The 16,099-nt window shown below is 38.5% G+C and overlaps 1 protein-coding gene across 1 annotated transcript in view; it reads right to left on the bottom strand.

Moving 5' to 3' along the window:
- lpcat2 (lysophosphatidylcholine acyltransferase 2) overlaps positions 1 to 16,099 on the bottom strand; it is an 86,375-nt gene that overhangs the window by 51,137 nt on the left and 19,139 nt on the right. Inside the window, exons 6-8 of the mRNA XM_072279546.1 lie at positions 13,752 to 13,810; positions 12,140 to 12,174; positions 1,727 to 1,781 (exon numbers count right to left, since the gene is read on the bottom strand). Of these exons, the coding sequence (XP_072135647.1) occupies positions 1,727 to 1,781; positions 12,140 to 12,174; positions 13,752 to 13,810 (149 nt within the window). The remainder of the gene's footprint in view (positions 1 to 1,726; positions 1,782 to 12,139; positions 12,175 to 13,751; positions 13,811 to 16,099) is intronic.

Below are 16,099 nucleotides of genomic sequence, written 5' to 3' on the forward strand. Positions count from 1 at the left end.
TAATGGCAGCAGTGAGAAGAGAGCATTTCCTGGGTGGTGGGGGTCCCTGATGATAGATGCTGCTTTCCTGTGACAATGCTTGGTGTAGATGTGCTCAATGGTGGGGATGGGCTTCAGGGAGGCGAGGTTGGCAGAACACGCATCAATCCTCATTTTCGGGCTAGCAGTGGAAAGGATGAGCAGCTTCAATTTTCTGGGTGTCAGCATCTCCGAGGATCTGTCCTGGGCCCAGCACATTGTTGGCATGCCAGTAGTTCTACTTCATTAGGACTTTGAGGGGATTTGGTATGTCACCAAAGACTGTTTCAATTTTTTTGTAGATGTACAGGGTAGAGCATTCTGACTAGTTTCATCACAGTCTGATATGGAGTGTTCAATGTACAGAATTACAAGAGGCTGTAGACATAGCTGGTTCTATCACAGGCACAATCAAAGACATCTTCAAGAGACAGGACCTCAAGAAAGTTGCGTCTGTCATTCAGAACCATCACCATCCGAGACATAGGCTCTTCTCATTATTACCATCAAGGAGCAAGTATGGGAGCTTCAAGACCCACAGTCAATTATTCAGGAACAACTTCTTCCCTGCTGTCATCAGAATTCTGAACACTCCATGAACAATATTTCATTATTTCTTTTAATGGCACTATTTTTCATTTTATAACATATTAATTTCGTCTTTGCACTTTACTGTTGCTGCAAAACAACAAAATTCATGTCATATAAAACAGTAATAACAAAACCTGATTTTGAATTTAATTCTGGAATCCCGTTTCAAATCTGTAAGGATGTGAAACTTAAATTTTGCTTTAGCTTAGGATGCAAGTACATGACCTGGAGTAGGCAGGAAATGGTATAGTGATGTTGTAAGGCTTGGCCCAACTGAATTCCTATCTCTCATCAAGTTGCAACGCAGGATCTAACAGAAGCCGGATTTAAAATACCAGTAGGTCTGTACAAGGATCTTATATAAAGGAGATAGTAAAATTCATCCTTTATTTTGTTATTTACCACATTTTAGCTCAGAGTGAAGAGTTATAGTCATGTGATCACTTTCATGTTACCATATAGTAACACTTCATTGAAATCCATTCTAATTGCTCAAAATAACCTAGTTTAAAAGCAAACAGGAAAAGAGAACTTAAAGTAACTACAATCAATTCCCATGACAGTCTAGATCATGTTTTTTTTTTACTCTTCTCTTCAGATTTCAATTTCTTTACTGATCTTTGACTTAGTTTGGCAGGAATGACATCGTTTCTTAATTTCTAGTTCAATTTTGGCATGTATTTTATTTTTAAAACAATTGAATACACAGGGCTGGCAATGTATTTGATCATTTATATTCCATTCTTCAGAGAACCAGTAGTCTCTGACCCCTTAAAATTGTCTACTTCTCTGCAAGCTGTGCACTTTTACATTTCCTTGAATATGGAAGTAGTAATCAGAAAATGTTGCAGCATAAAATTTAGACAAAATGTGCACCACTGCACTTGCAAGAGTTCATTTTGTGTCATCAGCCACTTCTAAAATGACTAAATTACTTACGTAAGTCAGTGTATGCTCTCCTGCCAAGTTTTTTTTGCATCAGAATTATTAAACATCTTTCAAGCTTTTCAAACATCTTGATCAAATCTCCTTTCAATATTTTTTTCTCCTGAGAAGTTTTCACAATACAAATTCTTAATTAAGGCAAGCTTGGTTTGTGCAGTAGTTATAATCTTACCTCAACTTCCACCTTTGTGTAAGGTTGACATAATGTTAAGAACATAAGTCTGTTCCTGCAAAAGAACAAATGGCACAACTTGAAATACCAAACATTTCAGGTATGTCTTTCCTTGAGAAGAATTCTTCAGATACCTTCCTTTAAGATGTTTCCTTAAAAAATGGCAAAATCTGTTTCTTTGTATGCTGTATGAGAACACCAATATTACAGTCAAAACAAATCACTGGTTAAAAACAATACACTATCTGATGCATATTTGTTGTTATATTCTTCTGAGGTACAGGACTGAAACCAAAAACTTCCTCTGGCAATAAGGGAAACCAAATAAATTTTCTGGAAAAGAACATGTGTTAATAAGAAAGAAACCTCTGACAAATCCCTGGCAACAAACACTTTGCATTACCAGATAGTTGCAAACTAGAAATCCATTTAGCATTTTTACTTCAACTTAAGAAACCAACAGTGGATCATTCAATTGGCTCTCTAATTAGATTGACATGAGTTTTTAAACTCTATTCAGAGGGCATAACTGTGTTCAGGGTTTTTTTTTAGTAAAAGAACTAAATTTACCTATTCCTAATTCAAAAACTCTAGAAATCCTAAGTAATGACAGAAAATAGTACAAATACTGTAGTGAGTTATCAGCATTTCAGGAGAAAATAAGAATTAATACTTTTTCTTGATGACTTCTTATGAAATCCAGTTCTGATAAACTGGTTCTGATGGAAAAGTCAGAAACCTGAAATGCTAGTTTTTCGTTCTCAAATACTGTATAATGTACAAAGTATTTTTAGTATTTTGCAATTATACTTTATTAATATGAAACTGAAATTATGGCAAGTTGCTGCATGCTTATAGGTCAAATTTTGGAGTTTCTACCTAAGGAAAATGAAGCTTTCTAAAGAAAGTAAGTACACTTCAAATTATTTTGATTTAAAGAGAAGTGCACCATTTTACATGAATGCTGACAAACACAGTATAATTTAATGACTTAACACTTAAATGCTAAGGCTTTTAAAAAGAGCCATTTAATTAGTCCTACTTTATTGCTCTTTTGCCTTAGCCCAGTAAAGCTCATCTTCAAGTACTTATTCAATTAGCTTTTGAAAGATATTACTGAATCTGCTTCCAATACTTTTGCAGGCAGTGCATTTCAGATCATACAAATCTACTAAATAAAAATGTTTCTCCATATGCTCATTGACTGTTATATTAATTTGTTTAAAGCTGTCCCTTCTAGCTTAATCCAAAATTATCTTTATTTAGTTTATCATATTCCATCAAGGCTTCCATCATCTCTCTCAAAACTATCTTTACTTTTCTCCAATCATCGGCAGAAAGCTGCAATTTCTCGGGTCTCTCCATGATTACTTGTAAAACACACAGGAGTAAACATCTGCCATCCTTCTTCATTACTCTTTGTAGGTGAAGTATTTTATCCCTGACATAATTCTAGAAAATCTCCTCTAGTCTCTCTACAAAATCTTGTCATCACTTCTGGCAATCTTGCTTTTAACTGTGGCTTCAACATTGTACCTATGATGAAATTACTTAATCTATTATCCTTAATTAGTGACAGACAAGAACTTTTTGGCTGAAAGAATAGCTAGAAACAATTGAACTCCTCACTGGGGAGCTGAATAAACTTGTTAGAATAAACTATAAACTTCATCATTTGCATGTGACAAAGATAATTCTGTACTGGAAGTGTTAAATGAATCATTTTCCTACAAGCAGGGAGGAAAAAAAACAAGGAAAGTATTATATACCACTGATGGTATAAAAATGTAGCAGCTGATTTTAATGCCACTTTGTGCTCCTTATTAATTTCTAGGGAACGCTTTCACTCAAACAGGGAATCTTTTCAAACATTTCCAAAAAAAATCTTAAACTTGCTCCAAATGTGCAAAACAGGACGGACTTTAGGCTACTGAAGACTGCAGAAAAATTTCATTTTATGGAATGGAAAATGTTTTCAATAACAGCATTTCAACACTGAAGTATAAATTAGGAAACTGTGGCAATACCATTTCCTTTTTGATGCTAGTAGTTTACAAGAATTTATTTAGTCATGAATTTTACTATCCAATTTATTTTTGAAAAGCAATCAAATTATATTGTAATTATTTTTACACAATTCATTCAAAATAGCATGGCAATTTCAATAGCAATGCTATGTAACTATAGATTTCACTTTACATTACAATCTTGAAGTGGCAAGATGGCACCAACAGGACTATTAGTGATGTCCTGCAGACAGTTCACAAAGCTACTTCTTCTTTATCTTTTAAATATATTTCTACTCTTAATCTGTGTTGAATTGGACCCTATAATTTACATTTTGATAAGGTATTTTTGGGTTGATCAGGTGGTTTTGCTGTCTCCAAGGGAATTTGACATAATTGAGAGAGAGGTTGAGAGTGGAGTGTGCCCAATGGCGGAGTGCAAACTCATGACTGACTCCAATTCTCAACCATCTTAGGTGATGGTGGAGGAAGAGGAGCCCCATCACCTTCCTCTGGTGCTTCTCCCCCCTTTTCTTTCTTCCATGGCCTTCTGTCTTCTCCAGTTAGATTCCACACTCTCCAGCCCTGTATCTCTCACACAAATCAACTTCCCAGCTCTTTACTTCATCCCTTCCCCTCTTGCTTTCACCTATCACCTTTTGTTTTTTTCTCTCCTCCCCCACCTTTAAAATCTACTCATCAGTTTTTCTCCAGTCCTGCCAAAGTGTCACAGCCTGAAATGTCAACTGTACTTTTTTTTCCATAGATGCTACCTGACCTGCTGAGTTCCTCTAGCATCTTATATGTCCAATATTTGTTACTCAAATCCTCTTTGTCCAGCTACCCATTTCTGACCACTTACAAGAGTTCTGCCAGTTGAGCTGCGATTAAGTAATTGTGCAAAATTAACTGTTTACACTTAAAATGTTAAAGTAATTATAGCCATTGAAAGTGTAGTTGTTTACTCTTGCCTTTGCGCATAAAAAGGTATAAAACATTAATGCACTGTTGAGCATCGGGGTGGGGGGGGGCGCGAAACAGATCACCTCCTTGTGTTCAGTAAAGATTTTTTGCAGTTATCAACCAGTCTCCTCTAGGTCATAGTTACTACGCCCTTATTCCGTAGTTGATAGAGCCCTTGACCACATTTTCTGCATCCCACCTTCCTCCAGCCAAAGAAAGCGTTGCCCTCTTTCTCACATTCCAACTCATCAGCATCAGTATTCTTAGGATGATCCTTTGCAATTTTAGACACCTTGAACAAGATTCAACCATCGAATACATCTTCCTCTCATTTCTACTATAGTATTCCTTTGTGACCCCATAGTCCATTCTTCCATTGTCAATATTCTTTCCCTCTATAATTTCCCATGCAGCTGCAGGAGATACAACAGCTGCTAATTTACATCATGCCTTCCTAGAAGCTATGAACCTAAACAGATGAAGCAGAGATTACATAGAGATTTACAGTATAGGAACAGACCCTTCGGCTCACAATGATGTGCCAAACTAATTACACTAGTATTCAAATGTCCGACTAAACTAATCCCTCCAGCCTACAGGATGTCACTATCCTTCCATTCCCTGTGCCTAAGAGCCTCTTAAATGCTTCTAACATGTTTCCCTCCAGCACAAGCCCAGACAGCATAGTTGAGGAATTCACCACTATGTTAGTTGGCTCACCTCCTTTCGAACTCTTTCTTTCCCCCCAACACCGCACCAACTTTAAGTGCATGCCTTCTGGGATATTCTTCTTTTAAACTGGAGAAACCACAGATTAGGCGATCATATCGATGCCTTCAGAGATCAGAGTCGATGCCTCCCAGAAGACACGGTACATCATTAAAGACCCCTCACACCCTCTCCATGAACTGTTCGTTCTTCTGCCATCAGGCAAGCGTTACAGGAGCATCAAAACTAGAACCACTGGGCTACTAAGCAGCTTCCTCCCACAGGCAGTCAGACCGCTAAATAGCTGCTCTACCTGACTCTGCTTTGGACTGGACACTTATAGCTTGATTTTAAATGACATGTGGCTGTTGTGTTTTACTATTTATTGTTATGCTTATTATTTAGTGTTGCATTTGTTATGTTATGATTGCACTGCTCCTGAGAAACGCTGTCTCATTCTGCCCTGCAGTGCTGATGTACGGTTAGAATGACAATAAAGTTTTTGAATCTTGAATCTTTGAATGTTATTCAGTCCAAATAGGCTTCTAGTTACATGTCATTTTAATTCTCCAGTCTACTCCTGTCTATCTCCATCCTATCACCTCATCTTCTGCCTCTATACTTCACACCCTTTAGGACACATATTATAGTAGACAATTTCAGAAATGTTGTTGTTGCCTTATCAGAATTGCTTGTTCTGCAGCAAAGTTATCGCTCTGTAATATTAACTCAGTTTTTTTCTCTGACTACACGCAATAGCTAACCTCCTGGACATCTAGTATCAGTTCTTTATGTAGCCCCCCTGGCCACCCTCAGGGTCGCTCGGCTCGCTGTCGTCTAGGGAAAAACAGCCTCAGCCCCGCCAAACTGGGTAATTCGTTTGTGTGGATGCTGTGTGAGGTACCCCACCCCGCCCAAATAACAGACATTACACCAGATGCAATTAAATGATTTACAGTTTATAGATATTACTGGAACTATATAATTAAAAGAGAATAAAATATAAAAGGAAAATAAAAGGCGCCACACTTATCAAAGTTCAATCTCTTCGTGCACAAAACCGTTGGAGCTCAAGGACCTTCTTCTTCACCCTGCAACCCCTCGGACCACCTCGACCGGCCGCCTGGGACCAACAACGGTGGTCGACCAGACGCTCCACACGAGTCCGTCTCTGTCTCCTCGCCGAACGTCCCGCTCGGGGTCCGACCCCGTTAGCGGACTCACAGCACCTGGTCCATCCTCTGTCTCGCTCTCCCGCCTTCTGCCCCAAAACCCCTCGCAAACAGTATCTTCAAATACACCAAAACCATAACAACTATCCCAATTGGTTAATAGCACCCTCTTATCACCCTCTAAACCACAATAAGCTGCTAGCGCAAACCTTCTCAACGTTAAAGCACAACAAAGCCGCATTCCCCAGATTAACATAACAAAAACGCCATTTTAATTAGCCTTCGCAGTAACATAAAAATCGAAACCCCCTTACATTTATAACAGCTCCACCCTGTACGTCACAGCTTTTACACATCCTTTTATTTGTTTATCTCCCTACAATTCCCCCAAACTGCATTTACCAAAGCGATCCTAACCTCAGTCAGAAACATTTTCTTTTCTTTCTATCCATTCTTCTTCTATCAGCTTAAACTAACTCATTTTTCTCTTAAAACACAAGATTCTAAAGATGCTGCATATCCAGAGCAACACACACAACATGCTGGAGGAACACAGCAGGTTAAGCAGCATCTGTGGAAATGATGCTTAATGTTCAATGTCTGACATTTCAAGCTGATTCCTGATGAGGGGTCTTACCCTGAACCATTGACTGTTTATTCAATTCTATAGATGCTCATTTTTCTTTTCAACTGTTCTGATAAAGGTAACCTAATGTAAAAACAAAAAAAAAAGCATTCCATAGGTCAGACAGCTTCTACGGCAAAAGAAATAATGAATCTTTCAAATGGAAACCTTTATTGAGACTGGGAAAGAGGGAAAAAGTTAATTTTCAGTCTATGAAGAATTGTGGGTGGAATAAAGGGAGTATCTCTGATAGAATTAATCCAAATAGGAATGGTTACAAATGTAGCTAGCTGCTTTGCCTGTGACTGTCTTTTTGAACTAAAAGCATCTGATTTGACTTTCAGGTCGCACTGCTATTGCAACCCCTTCAGGAGAGCAACATTCGTACTGCTGCTCCTTGTTGATTCTCTCAGATTGGATCACTTTACATTTTTCTGCATAAAATTGCATTTACCATATGTTACTATAGTAATTTAAATTCAGAGGCATATCTTACTATTAGTAAATATTTAGGACAAATACCTCAAAACCACCTCTGCATTTCACTTAGAGTGAGGTGGAATATTTATTAGTGCAATGCAAAAAAGAACTAAATATCCCTTTTTTTCTAAAAAAAAAAGGCAAAAACCACAAATGAAACCCCTCGCCTTTAGTTTCAACAGGAAATAGTTCGAGCCTTCCGGTTGTATGGCACTTCCTTTGCTGTTAGGAAATCTTAAGACAGGGCAGTGATATATGCTTTAAATCACTAAAATAAAAAATAGACATATAAAACCATCGTATTTGCACTTTCTTCCTTGTTAACAAACCTGTAGTTTTACAAGTACACATTTCATGCTTTCTCAAACCTAAAATAAGGTCACATTAAACGCAGCTGTGTAAAATACTAACTAACAATGTGAACATTGTTATCTCCAAATCATGTTTTGCTATCTTTCAAAACTAACTGCTTCGCACAGGCCAAAAGCAGAAAGATTTTGAATGAGTAATACATGTATTTATACACTATGATTGTGAACTTGAAGCCTCTACTCAAAAGACTATTTAGGAAGTTAGAATTAATCAGATATGCTGATCTTAAATAAGGTATATGCAAATATAAGGTGCACGGTATCACCCAATCTGCTATTAAGAGAGATTTTATGATAGAAATGTTCTGAAGAACAAATACATCTTAGAATGGTAAGATGTAGAATATGATAGTGGTACTCGGGGATAGTTATTAATCTCAGTAAAGCTATGACTCAAAACAAGCTAGCTGAGGCCAAATACTTGCTAAAAGAGAAAAGAGAACAGAACGCAAACTACAATGAATGAAAGAGTCAACTCAAAAACTTACAAGTATCACAAGATCATTTCTAATCTGGATACATTAAGAAAAATAATTTGCCCAGTTGTGGCTGAACTGATTGAATGCCTAATACTTGTCAGCTTTTTAGAAACATATTAAGAAACATATTTCCCCTATTTTATTATTTATATGTTTAGAAACATATTTCCCCTATTTTATTGGTATTATTTCATCTTTGTATAAGTACCTCACCTTTAACCAAAAATCAACTTTTGCCTTCCTTTTTCTCCTGGGGAAATTGAGCATTGGTAAATACTATAAGTACTGCTTGATGTAAAGTAAATTATTAGTAAATGCTGTAAGTGCTATTTGATAGCACTGTTGATGACGACTTCCTTTACTTTGCTACTGACTGAGAGTAAGTGGATTTGGCATCTGTTCTACTTTTCTGTGAATGGACATTTTAAGTCATTGTCAAATAGGTGCATGTTTGTATCTGTACTGGAAAAGCTTGGCTAGAGGCACAGTTCATTCCGGACCATAGGTCTTCAGTAATGCATCTGGGATTTTGTCTGGTTTTGTTTCCTTTGCTGAATCGAGTGCTCTCAGCCACTTCTTGATATTATTAGAAGTGAAATGGATTGGCTAGAGTCTGTTGGCAACTTCAGCTGGAAACAGAGTTGTATCATCTATTCAGCACCTCAAGCTGAACATGGTTGAAAATGCTTCAGCCTTACTTTCAACATCTACATTCTGGCTATGACTCTTTTTGAGGACGTTAAGACTCTAAGGCCATAAGATATAGGAGCAGAATCATTTCATTATGACTGATCCATTTCCCAATCAGCCCCAACCTCCTGCCTTCTCCACGTAACCTTTCGTCCCTGAATAATCAGGAATCTATCAAATATATATTATATCTCAAATAACTTAGCCTCCATAGTTGTTTGGGGCAACAAATTCCTCAGAGATCCCCCTCATTCTTCTGAATTCAGTGAGTACAGGCCCAGAGCCATCAGATGCTCCTCATGAAATAACCCTTTTACTCCCAGAGTCAATCCCGTGAACCTCAGTTGAACCCTCTCCGATGGCAGCACATCCTTTCTTAGATAAGGGTCCCAAAACTGCTCATAATACTCAAAGTGAGGCCTCATTAGTGCTTTATAAAACCTCAACATCACACCCGTGCTTTTATATTCTAGTTCTCTTGAAATGAATGCTAACATCATGTTTACTGTCCTCACCACTGACTTAACCTGCAAATTAACTTTCAGTGAACCCTGCATGAGGTCTCTTAAGTCCTTTTGTACCTCAGCTTTCTGAATTTTCTCTCAATTTAGAAAATAGTCTATACTTTTATTTCTTCTACTAAAGTACATGACCATACACTTGCTGACACTGTACTTCATCTGCCACTTCTTTGCCCATTCTCCTAATCTAAGTCCTTCTGCAACCTCTCTGCTTCAACATTACCTGTCCCCCCCAACCTATCTTCATTTCGTCGTCAAACGTGGCCACAAAGCCATCAATTCTGTCACCCAAATCACTGACATAACGTTAAAAGCAGTCCCAACACATACCCCTGCGGAACACCACTAGTCACCGGCAGCCAAATAGAAAAGACTCCCTTTATTCCCGCCAATCAACCAACGGTCTATCCATGCTGGTATCTTTCCTGTAATGCCATGGGCTCTTAACTTGTCAAGCAGCCTCAAGTGCAACACCTTGTCAAAGGCCTTCTGAAAATCCAAGTACAGATTTTTGTTCTTGGAGCATTGTCCTGGAACTTGTTTAAATGTTTAGATGCAGTGACTGTAGCACTTTGACCTCATCTGCTTGCTGGTGGTTCTTAGCTCTCTTTGGTGCATGATGTTTAGCACATGTATAGTCCTCGTTTCAGTAGGCTGATATCTCTTTTTTTAGATTACTTGATGTGGTTCCTTGCACGATGTCATACTATAGGACCAGTATAATTGAGTGTTTGATGTTCAGCATGGTCTCTATGGGTAATAGGGCTTTTCCATGCTGTATCACTCCATGACTCTGACTAAAGAAACCAAACCTGTAGCTCATCAGATCCATGTCAGCCATCAAACACACATTTACACTTCCCCACATACCCATTAACTCACCTACAAACAACAATCAATTTTGAGTGGTGAACAGTAGTCCCTATGTCATTGGAAAGTGGAACACACAAAAGAAACCCACAGCCACAGAGAAAGTAGAAACTTCACAGGGATAGTGCCAGAGGAATCTGGGTTTCTGAAGCTCTAATGGAGGTTGTCCTCCATATGAAGACAGCATTATGTCAATCTTGTGCAGTAAATATTGCAGCATTATCAAGTAATGAATGATCCATCATAGATAAGGACGTTTATGCAGCACGTTGATTCACTCATCTCTTGCAGCAGAATTTTCAGGACTCAACCAGCATTGGCTAAAGTGACATTACCAAGCCACTCAATGATGGACACTGGAGCCCCCACTACTCACTGTGTACATTCTGTGCCCTCACTAATTTCCGTACTTGGTTCTAAGTATTATTCAGCATAGGAAAGCATTGATTCATCACCTGTACAAGATAATCAAGAGGTTTCCTTGTCTATGTTTAACATGATGCCATTAGATTTCACAGAGTCTTGAGTGGATCCATAAGCTACATTCTTGCACAAATCTGACATCATCGCAGGCGAATCTGCCCTATTGTTGGTACAAGATGTACTTAGGGATTCCGATGGAGGAGGCTGGTACATCTTATGTAAGGGGTGATTCTGCAAGTACAATTCAGGTAGGCTGTTTCTTCTCTAGTCAGTGTGATAGTGCACCCAAACTTTATACCAGGCCCACATGTTCATGAGTATCACTTCCCAAAGACATCTAGATTGAGAATAACTTTGTGTCTTACTCAGGTACCTAGCTTGATTCCAGGTGGTGCATACTACTTTTCTCCTTCTCTGTCTGAACACATCAGTAATGGTACAAATAGGTGGCTTGCCAGGCTTCAGCAAGCATTCAATGGCATGGGCCGGGTATGGTTTGGAATCCAAAGTAGGCTACACCCCTTTGGTGAAGGACATTAATGTACCAGAGAGTCAGTTGCTTCCATGGTCATCCTTGCTCAGATTAGTTAGTATTCCTTTGAGTTCCAAATTCCTGATTATTAAACTCAATCTGAATTCCATAGCTGCCATGATGGAATTTCAACCTTGAATTCCAGACCCCAGGATTCTTTATTACTGGTCTGATAATTTAACCACTATGTCCCGTATATATTGTATTTTAGGAATTAGTTCAATATTCAAAGGCACATATACCCACCATTATCAATAAATAGTGATCTCATAACAATTTTTGAAAAATTAAAACTAATAAAGGGACTCTCCGAGAATAGGGTTAGAAGGTTGAATAATCCAGTCCTGAGCACAGAGGCCTCATGTTGTAAAGCATATACGTTCTATAAAATCACTTTTTAAGCTGGGTACAATCAACAACCCAAATCACTGTGCAAAACTGTGCTTCATATAGCCCCTTTCTGTCCTGTTTTTAATAGAAAATTAATTTCTGAATAAACCTAAAGGTGGTTTATCAACCATTATCCAGCTTTTTTAAAATACTGCTATATTATTTTATACAAAAAAAACTTACGCATTGTGTCCTTGCCAAGTCCAAGTAACTGTATCCTGCAGGAAAATATTTTGCATAATTTATTTTGGAGTCTCAGATTAAGCATTTCTAAATAGCAAGTTACTTGCACATATTTTAATCTTTGTATTAAGGTTTTTGTAGAAAAAATTCCAAATTCAAGTTTATTGTCATTCAACTGTACACAGCTTTTTTTTACAAGGCCGAGTTGCGAACTCGACACTCAACCTGGCACGGATGGAAAACATGCCCGGGAGCAGCCTGCCTGGATTTGAACTCGGGAACCTTTGCTCCGGAGTCCAGCGCTGATGTCACTGCGCCACCAGCCGGCATATATAATATTACCACAAATAAATTAACACACAATAAGGTGCATTTACGATGCAAGTTAAAAAGAATATTGTATAACACTACTGGCGCTTCATACGTGATGAGACCTGGGTGGTAGCAGGGAGTTCAGTTGTCTCGTGACCTAGGAGAATGAATCTACTTCCCATTCTAACAGTCCTTATCTTAAAGCTACAGTACCTCCTGCCTGATGGTTGGGGGCAAAGAGATTGTTGGTCAGGTATAACTGATTTTGCAAAGATCCTGAAGAATATCTCTGATGGGTGGAAGAGACACCCTGATGTTCCTCTTAGCTGACCTCATCATCCTTTGTCGGGTCTTGTGGTCAGATGCCTTGCAATTCTCATACCGGATGGTGATGCAGCTGATCAGCACATTCTCAGTGGTGATCCTGCAAAAATTGGTTAGAATGCAGAGCGGGGAGCCTCGCTTGTCTCAATCATTTCAGTAAGTGGGGATAAGCTTCTTTCTCCTGAACAGATATGTTCAAGATGTAACTGATGGAAAATTTAGTAAATACAAACAATACAAATTAGTTTTCATTACCAATGCCATTTTTGTCTAAAATTGTCTTTATTTTTCTTCATAAATGAGAGAATTTTAGCATTAAACTGAACTGCCATACTCACCCGTGAAGGTTTCTTGTGTTGACTGCTCCATGTGACACTTACAGTTAGCAAAGGGTTGCCCAACATTGCTTGCCACGCATGAACATTATACAATAACTGAAACCCTTTGAGGAAGAACCGAGCTTATAAACAATTAATGCCCTGGATTCCACAGTAGAACCAGAGTGGAGTTGGTCCTTCAACTAACACAAAGGTGACTTCAAATCTTTATTTAAAATTAGCTTCATTGTTCAAGGCATAGGCCACTTGCACGTCCAAAAAGGGGAGGGTTGCTTTGTACACGACCCCAGTTGTAGATTGGCATCATACACAGTATAAGAGTCATACAGCATAGAAACAAGCCCTTCAGCCACCACAATAATCCCATGTTATTCTCTCCAAATTTCCATCAGCTCCCCTCAGATGCTACCTTTCACCAAAAGACCAGAGATGTTTAACTACCAACTGTAGCGTCCTTAGCACATGGGAGGAAAGTGGAAATCCCATAATATGCTTCACTTTTAAAGTTATTGCATGCTTGTGAAAGGCAAGAATAACTGCAAACATTCAATCATTTTCACATTTTGACAAAATAAGGCTCAAATAATTTTTTTCCCTCAAATTATGGCAAAATATATCCATACACATTAATAACTCACCAGTCTATTTGGGTATCGAATAAGTACTGGCTGAACAGGAACTCCTGGAATAAAAGCCCCTGCAAGCATACCGGAAACAGTTAGAATTCCAAAACTCAGTCACACATTCACATTGACTTAAAAGTGGAGGAAGTATTAAACATGGTGACTGCTCACTTATTTTATACAGGTTGAGCACTGTGGTAAGATTTAAAGCTAAGGAAGGAGAAATACACTTAAGAAAGAAATTAGGAGGACAAACGTGACCATGGGATATCAATAACAGATAAAAGAGGATCCTAAAATATTCTTTAAGTATATTAAGAGCAAAAGTGTGGCTGGAGAGAGAGTAGAACCCATTAATGACCAGTGTGTTAACCTTTGTGAGAAGCCACAGGAAAAGGGCAGGATCTTAAATAGATTCTTCTGCTCTATACAATAGAGAGCCACACAGAACTTAATGGGTTTTGGGAAGGGAATAGTTACCGTATATCCTAGAACACATCAAGGAAGAAGTGGTATTGAAGATCATGAAACAGACAGAAGTGGATATATCCCTGCGACATGACCAGGTTCAGGAGGTTATGGGAAGCAAGGAAGAGAATGCTGGGACTCGTCAGAGACTTTTGTCTTCTTTAGCCACAGATGAGAGTGGAAGAATAGTTAATGACTCCTTTATTTAAGAAAGGCACCAGGGATAAGCGAGGGAACAATATGCCAATGAGCCTTACTTCAGTTGGAGGGAAAGACACTCAAAAGGATTCTAAGAGATAGGAATTATTTGCATTTGGAAAGGCAAGGAATGATTAGGGATAGTCAGCATGGCTGTGTGTGTGAGAAATTATGTCTCACATAATGGAATGAGTTTTTTTTTGAAGAAGTGACCAGGAGCATTGACAAGGGCAAAGTGGCAAGATTTGGATAACTAAGGATGCAGAAATACTCTTAAAGAAGAAATTAGGTGAACACTCATAAGGCTTTTGAAAAGGTCCAGCATACGAGGCTGATCTGGAGTATTAGAACACACAGGATCCTGCGTCAGCTTAGCGGTAGGAAGAAGAGTATGACTGAGGAATGTAAAACTATGGGAGGTACAGATAGGGTAGTTATCAATGTCTCTTACCCATGGGAGGGAAGTGTAAAACTAAAGGGCAGAACTTCAAGATGAGAGGGAGGAGGTTTAAAATGGATATATTTTTCGTACAAAGAGTAATTGATATGTAGAATGAGCTTCTGGAGGTGGTGATGGAGACAGGAACTGTATCATTAACTAAGAGGCATCTGGACAGATACTTAAATCAGCAAGGCTAAAATGGTTATAGAATTAATAAGGGCATATTAATAAGATTAAAATAAATCAGCATGGTGGTCAGCATAGCTGTGGTGGGGCAAAGAGTCTGTTTCATGCCTTATAACTCTATAACTAAACATTATTGTCAGCAGCTTGATATCTTCATACAGACTTATTCAAGATGACCTCAGCCACCCTGTCCAGCACAAATACAATTAACCAGACACTCCCAAGGATGCCTCATCTCCATTCTGGCCAGGCTTTCCCATGTTTAGACATGTCATAGCTGTCATAACTTAGGCTGGTCATTTGCAATCACCTGCACTCAAATGCTGACTAATGTGAAACAATTACACTGACTTTATGTAACTCCCCTGTATTAGAAACTTACTGAGAGAATCTAGCATTCCTCAGTTTTGAGGCTCTATGTGGCAGCATAAGAAATAAGAGTAGGCAATTGGGTCTGTCAAGCCTGCTCTACCGTTTAATACGATCATGGCTGATCTGGCCATGGACTCAGCTCCACCTACCTACTTTTTCCTCTTAACCCTTAATTTCCCTACTCTGCAAAAATCTAATTATGCCTTAAATATATTTAATGAGTATGAGGGTAATCTCTACTATTTCTCTGGGCAGAGAATTCCAGAGATTCACTACTCTTGGAAAAGCAATTTCTCCTACTCTCCATTCAAAATCTATTTCCCCAAATCTTGCATCTATGTCTCTTCGGTCTAGTCTCATTTACAAATGGAAACAACTTTACTGTCTCTTACATATTCCTTTAAAGATTAAAAGAAATTATTACCAAGGCAGCTCATAAGCATTTCTCACCCTTTGAAATCATTACAGAATAACTCCCTAAACTCAGCCTAATCAGCACAGGTTTCCATGTGGAGTCCATCTTTCCGTTTCCATGCCAGACTCAAACAACGAAGTCAGCACTGGAGTAGTCTGCAACCTGCCATAAATATTTACTGCAACATTGAGAATGATGTATTTATGCAAAAATCTCAAACTAATTTCAAGGGATATTACACAAGAAAATAATCGTGACCCTGAGCTAACCCTTCATATTATT

This window comes from Mobula birostris, chromosome 15, assembly GCF_030028105.1.
Source record: "Mobula birostris isolate sMobBir1 chromosome 15, sMobBir1.hap1, whole genome shotgun sequence".
NCBI lineage: Eukaryota > Metazoa > Chordata > Chondrichthyes > Myliobatiformes > Myliobatidae > Mobula > Mobula birostris.